General features: G+C 40.0%; 1 protein-coding gene across 1 annotated transcript in view; it reads left to right on the top strand.

Moving 5' to 3' along the window:
* Positions 1 to 7,655, top strand: part of LOC131881521 (cuticle protein 7-like) — a 10,794-nt gene extending 3,139 nt beyond the window's left edge. The window contains exon 3 of the mRNA XM_059228408.1: positions 7,050 to 7,655. Within this exon, the coding sequence (XP_059084391.1) occupies positions 7,050 to 7,517 (468 nt within the window). The 3' untranslated portion in view covers positions 7,518 to 7,655. The remainder of the gene's footprint in view (positions 1 to 7,049) is intronic.

Below are 7,655 nucleotides of genomic sequence, written 5' to 3'. Positions count from 1 at the left end.
TTATTACCTTCATTTTAGGTTTTTATCTAAAACTCGAGCAAGAGAGGATTGATGATCCTACACGAGATCTAGACTCTTTTATTACGTGGTACATGGTGTACTGCAAGATCGTAAGAAAGCGCATGTTGCTTCCCTCGCGCTCTCAATCGGTCTATTCTCAACGGGCAATTTTATGTGTAACTGGATCGTAAGAGCGACAGGCAGAAGACTGAACTCCACGCAGATCATGAAAATTTACGGTTCAAATCATGAAAGTTTGTCATTGATCCATATCATGTACAGACAGAAACGTAAGAATCTCTTTGACTTGGTTCCAAATGTCTTTAAATGTATGACCCACCATGATTGAATAAAGAAGTACGTTGCAGTTGAACGGAAGGAACTTTGGGAATATGGAAACAATGATTCTGCATTTAATTTTGTTTTTGGACTTTCTTATTTGGAATGGAATACCCAAGCAGTTCAAGACGGAAAAGGGTATTAATCTTACTTGATTTTGCATTCATATGATTTTGATCCACCAACGAATTATATTTGATTAAGAACATGAATTTCTTCCCAAATATGAGAGCCAAATTTGGAAGCTTCATTTTGACTTTTCGTTGCGCCCTGCAGTGTTTTGGGAGCCGTTCTAATGCCTTGTGGATGATCTGGATTTCAATCAAAAATTGATCCAAGCCTGCCTTAAAAGATGCTACTAGATCAACACCAACATAAATACGAATAATAGAGGGCAGTAAATCAAACAATGAAGGAGCCCCGAGAAAGAAGGGAAGCTGACTTCATTGCTCGAACTAGCCTGAATTATCGAGGGCTTGAGGGTGCTCTCAAAATGTACATTAAGCCTCTACGGTCACTAGAATTGACCCTAAAACCTGGGTTGGGATAAAGCTCATGAATGCTGCTAAATACCTACAGTATCATATACTCTTGGTACCTTCTCGCGTTGGGTTGTTCCTCAGGCCTCCATTTTAGGCCCCCCTCTTTCGTCATCTAATTTGCTCCACTTCAGAAGCTCAGTTGTAAAGTCAGAATCTCTTCTTACGCTGATATACAAAATTGGTTTGTGTTAGGAATGTCCAAGACTCCAATAGACTGGCAAAGGACTTATTGATCGAATCTACTCTTGGGTCGTCGAAATAATTTGGCCTGAAACGGGATGAAATTCCATTTAATGTTCGGCGCCATTGAACAATCCAATCTTGGTGATGAAAGTCTTCATATTGATATTGAGTAGGTCTTGTACATAATGAGTTTAGGTGTAGTCCTCCAGAAGTTTTAAACTATCAAATTCCAAAAAACGATCATGAAAGTGAGGACCAGAATAAGGTGGAGTGAGTGGAGAAAGTGTGCAAGAATCCCACACGAACGAAATCAAACTCAGATTTAGATTTAAGATGAAGTATACAATGTGCATAAGCAAGTGGGGAGAGGAGATACATGATGAAAGTCTTGGTTATTGGAAAATGAGTGATGGATCCAGATTGAACCAGTCCTGGTTAGCGTTCCGTCATAAATGGACTTTGGCTGGGACCCAATAACTCTGAAATGATATCAAGCCAAGGACATTTGATTTGAATGTATTTATAAGTACAAATAACTTTAAGGTGAGGTCATCTTTGGTACATGGTAACATATCAGGCTTGAATTAGTGACTAGTGCATGAAAATGGAAACAACATAAACAGGGGATAACAAGTCCTTGACCGGTAAGGACAACTTATGTCCGGACATCACCTCCGGAAATATCATGCTCCCAACACTGTTGGACGTTAACCTGGCCAGCCTGATAATGAGGAACTTCCAGTGAGCGCGAGGTGGTGTTGCCTTTAAAAATATCATTTTTTGCGTTTATTCAAAAAGGGCTTTAATTCTTTTCAGAGCGGTTTTAAAGTCGTTACAAACCGTATGACCTGTTCATGAATGCTGATTTAACTTAAGTAATAGATAGGTATGCCTTGCCTTTCTTGAGCTTACGATACTAACCTTCGTCCAGTTCACTCCAGAAACCAAGAGCATCTTGGAATGAAAAAATCAGCAACATATTTATGCTGGATTCTTGGATTACGGTCGTTTCCTCTCGTCTCGTCTCACCCGTCTCACCCACGGTGGTCAAAACTTATCAAGTATTGAGAGGAATGCGCATTTCAATTTTAATAGTCTTCTTCTTGCAAAAACCATATAAAGTAATTTGCACGTGATTGATTTTTTTTGACTTCTGGCTCAAAATTTGGGCTAATATGACTAATGATTACAAAGACTTGTTTGGATATTCTCTTGGAATTGAAAAAGGCATAGGCCTTTGTGGCAGTCGTTTCACTCGTGAGACGAGAGGGTTTAGTCGATCATCGAAGAATCCAGCTATAGTCTTGTGTCTCCATGGCTATTGCAAACTTACCCTGTTGCACGTCCTTTCTAACGATCCCTTTTCATTTTCTACCTTGTACATTGCACAAACAAATCACTCAAAAAGGTCGGCCCACCATTTTACGCCTACAACAAAATTGAGTTTTTGGAAACATTGAACCAAGAAAAGCGGATGACGTCATTATCCATTTTGGGGAGGGCACTTAAACTTTGGGTCGATCAATAGCGCTTTGCTAAGGGATTAAATTACCGTCCTTGAAAACGAGTTGTTCATTCAATATTGTATTTTTCTATGAATTATCTCATTTCATTCATGAACATACATCAGAACACTTCTTGAATGAAAAAGCTGTTTTTGACTTATTTTAGTTATTATTAAGTTTCTATTGTTTTTGAATCATAAGAAAGGCTTTGAAATTGAGTTGTATCTTTTCTTTATTACCTTCGCTAATGTGACCTCCAAAACTCTGGCCATGAATAAGGGCCTTATTTTGCAACGTCACACGGTCAAAGAAAACGGGAAGAGGCACTGTAAATTGCTACACAACTGCTCATTGCCTTGCCTGAACGCATTTCTTTTCCGGACATTATGTGACCGAGGCACTAATTAAAAAAAAGATTTTAATAAAATTAATCAAAAACAACACAAACGTATCAAAAATTCAATAACAAGGAATTGGCCCAATCGCCCTTTATTTGGTAGAGGCTGAAATGAAAGCACCCTCTGGAGTGCAGAAACGTAAAACATATTTCGGTGCAGCGTAATGGGGCTATAGACGGCGAAAAAAAAAGTTCCAAACTTTGAAAAAAACAACCTTCTAAATTTTGAGGCCTGTGAGAGCGATTTTTTTCAAAATTTCAAATTTGCTCTTTCTAGACTTCTTTTCCTTACTTTCTCCCCAATTTTTCCCTCTCAGTGTCATTTCGCATATTGGGTCTTTTCGCAGTCTAGTGATGAGTCATGAGTCAGCTGCTACTTAAAGGATCCATTACCTGGAAAAAAGGTAACTAAAAAATTCTCGAGTTGCAGATAGCCTTTATTTGCTCATCCAGACGAGATGGTGGTTGATATATCTGTTAAATAACAATAAATATCACGCATATGATTCATCTGTCTATCCCTAACCGCTATAGGGAGCGGGTGATAAGGGGCGGGTTTGTAGGCGGGAGCTGGGTGGTAAGGTCTCGACCTTGGCATATCCGTCGTATTTGACATCAGCCACAAATACCCAGAGTAACCATCGCACAGAGTAGGTCACAATTTGGGTACGACCATCGGGAGGAGGACACACTGTATTCGCCTTGTTCCATAACCATCACGGTTCTCATTGGCTTGGAAATTGGTGCCACTATAATCATCATGGACAGCATACCCATAGTTTGTAATGGGCGGGTTCCTCATGATAAGATGGGGCAGGGTGATGAGGAGCTGGGTGGTAAGGAGCTGGTCGATAAAGGAGCAGGGTGATAGGGATCAGCAGGAGCAGCAAAGGCCACAGCCAAAGGGTGGAAAGGGCATAAAGGTCTAGGGAAATGGGAACAAGGATAAATGAGGATCAGGACTTTGGGTTAATTACATTCAGTTACCTTCATCTTGAGGTTGTTATCTGAAACTCAAACGAATGAGGATTGATGTTCTTGTTTGGCCCAAGAAAGGTCTTTTATAAGGCAGCCTATGTTCTTCTGTGACGTTGCGAAGAAGCGAGAGTGGAAGCGTAATAACGCCGACCTGTTTCGCACACCCCGGTATCCACTGTACCCGCCTTGGTTCAGCCCTAAAGCGTCGTGTATAGTTTACGCACCTTCATGATGAACGGCGTTTTCACTGGGCATAACCGAGATGCAAAAGCATCTCTTTGGGTGATGCTTATCAAGTTATCATTAGGGGTTCATTTAGAACTTCTCTCTAAACTGTCTGACTTGCCCTATCATATGTTAGATAGTGATCAAAGTTTGAGAAAAACCATATAACCATCAGTCGATTACTTGGACATTAAAGTACTCTAATTTTGAGTCAAAATGATTCATAATTTGATTGAAATTGCAAATCAGTCCACGTGAGTTTTAGAATTGAACGGCTCCTTGTGCAGCGCTGCTCAGTTAACATATCATTTAACTCTGTTGAGTGCTGATCCCAAAATAAGAATTGCCTCTTCGATAAACCAAAGAGGTGAGGTAAAACAAAACAAGTCAGAAATGACCTCAGATGGGAATACAAACATATCTCCGAGAGTTTGAGAAATTAGGTCCGTTTTTTTTCATTTTTTCCAATGGTTTACCTGACAATTGGATCGTTAGTTTTTCACCTATATCACTTTAAGAAGAAATTGGCCTCACACCATCTTGGTCGCAGTTTTTGGTTCTGACTGGGAACTAAGTATGGAGGCAGTAAGGATTATAGGACTGTGTGACAAATGAGAGGAGATTTCATCATTACCATGCAAGCAACTTTGAACTGTTGTGGGTATTTCTTTCTCAATAGCTTAAAATATCTATGAACAGGCAATTCAAAACAATTCAAATCTGTATTTGATTAAAACTGAGCTCTTTCATCTTTTTGCACAACATAACACACTTTTAGATGGGCAAAGGTTCTTTGCCGTACAAAGTGAAAAATATCATGAAAGGTTGCTTCCTAAAAGCATTCTCTCGAGTGTCGTTCCTCACGATTCACAATGTTGGACGACGTGTTTTAAATTCTTCAAAAGGCGAACAACATGGTCCATAGAGCATGCGATCCAGGAAGCCTCCATTTGGCATATCATTGAACCTTAACATGGATGATATTTGAGAGATAATAATTTCATAATTTCAATGACATAAAACCATAAAATGAAAGCGGTTTTAGTTGTGATATGATTTATTACAATCACGACATTTTATTGGCGCAGACCACTTGTCAATCTGCTTTTGAATTTTTTAAAAGCATATTTTAAATTGGCGGAAACATTTCCTTCTTTTTTATGTGTCTTGAACAACAAGACTAATTCGTCTCATGATAAGCGTTTCTAAATCATATTTGATTGCAAAACAAACCATATGCCCTCTCAACTGAGCCTTTTTCTACATGTTTCTAATCATCAAAATTCTCTAGTCATAGATGTGAAGGAAATCTTGGCGCAAAGTTCTATGATCAGAGGGTCAGAACCAAATTCCAGAAAAACTACTCTCATGCATTCGGAACTTCCACAACAGCGATCCATATCAATTCTTCAAGTAGAAGGCGGTACGTAGTACAAAGACTGGAAGAGGCATTTTGGGCCCAAGTCAACCCACTTTAGTTTTGCAATTTCTGATTACGGTAGAAGTAGGTTGACCGGTCTCTCGGCTGAAGAAGACGCATGGTTTTGTTTTGACATTTCACTCGGGCGGATTTAACCAAAATTAACCGGCATCTCAAATTCATTAGGATAATTGTTTGTATGGCTGCGCCTCCAAAGAACGGAATGAGAATTGGCTTCATGTTGAAGATGCTCGAACATTTTTCTAGTCCACTCGTGATGGATTGGACCTGGTTCTAGAACGAGACAAGGCACTAATTCGATTTTGCCACTTTTGGTATTGCAGAACACATTTGCAAGAAGTCTGCATTCACTGGAACTCTTGCTATATCATGTCTATATATTTGAAGTGTATAATGATTTACAGTCTTGAACTATAGACTGACATTGATTGGTCCATCACATGTGGTATTATTGGCAATCTTAAGAGCCAATTACTAAAGGAGGCATAATCGATGAAAAATTGAACCTCCAATAATCAAGACATTATTGACGCAATCTGGGCGGTTTGACAGTCATGAAACAAACATTCCAAAAACAATCGACACCTGATGACGACAATTTACGACAACATATTTTACATTCTTTGGTATTGAATCAGTCTTAGGAAACTCACAAAGGTTGTAACTTTCGTAATTGTTTGCGATTTTACGATATTATTATACAACAATAAATTCTGGATAGTAAATATTTTCTTCGCGCCGCACTCTCTCCATTCAAAAAAAAATATGAACATGCCGAAAAAAACAAAATCTTGAATAAAAAAATACTTTCATGAAGTTAATGCGAGTACCCCTACTAAATATCCATCCATCTTAAATTCAACCAATCCTGACCAAAGGCAAGTCAACCAGATTCAATCATGAGATAATTACTGAAGTCTTCCAAAACCCGCAACTTTCGATTTCGAGTTATTAATGGAAGAGTGTTTTATACTACATCCATTGATTGTGCTCTGTACTTTAACAGGCAGTAGGTAAACGATTCCCGCGTCTGGCGAGGCACGACACTCAATTATCTGATCGCGTCTTCCCCCCAAAGGTGGGCATGTTCAATTATTTCACATAATTATCCCCCTCGTGTCTCCGATAGGATCTCGTGGGGGCTATCCTGACACAGATCACTTTTGGGGCAGTTTTTTTACGCATTTCAGTTTGGAAGTCTTCCATATTCGATAACAGTCATCAAAGGCAGATGATGGGTAGGAAGTGTAGCAGATTGCGGGCCATAAATCCATGTTTGTGAGGGTGAAGGGTCATATTCCGAAGTAGAAAGCAGATGGATTAGTCAGAGGATCATCATCACAGAGCTCGGTCTCTTGGTCATCTTGTGACTGACCACCTTTTTTTCTTCAATCATGTTCCAAATTCTTTTTAAAAAATACTCCTGCTCCTTTCCATAGACCTTTTTTGCTCTCTCTGCCCTTTTGGCCGTGACCGTGGCCGCTCCTGCTGATCCTTACCACCCTGCTCCATACCACCCTGCCCCCTCATACCATGATGGACCCGCTTACTACAACTATGGGTATGCTGTCCATGACGATTACAGTGGCACCAATTTCCAAGCCAATGAGAACAGCGATGGTCATGGTACCAAGGGTCAATACAGTGTCCTTCTTCCCGATGGTCGCACCCAAACTGTGACCTACACCGCCGATGACTACACTGGTTATTTGGCTGATGTCAAGTATGATGGCTATGGTAAACCCGCCCCTTACCACCCTGCTCCTGCCCCCTACCATCCTGCTCCTGCCCCTTACCATCCTGCTCCTGCTCCTTACCATCCTGCACCTTACCATCCCACTCCTGCCCCTTATCATACAGCTCCCTATCATGCTGCTCCTTACCACCCTGCTCCTTACCATGGTTAAGCATTGAAACGTGGCCAATGCCAGATTGATGTTGATTTATCTATTAACAAATATTTAATTTCATCAGGCAAATACATAAAAGGTCTTCAAAGTATCTCAATTCTAAAATACTTCTCTCTGCATAAAAGATCTGATACA

This window comes from Tigriopus californicus, chromosome 6 (genome assembly GCF_007210705.1).
Source record: "Tigriopus californicus strain San Diego chromosome 6, Tcal_SD_v2.1, whole genome shotgun sequence".
NCBI classification, from domain to species: domain Eukaryota; kingdom Metazoa; phylum Arthropoda; class Copepoda; order Harpacticoida; family Harpacticidae; genus Tigriopus; species Tigriopus californicus.
This window is presented reverse-complemented; position numbering and strand designations above follow the sequence as displayed.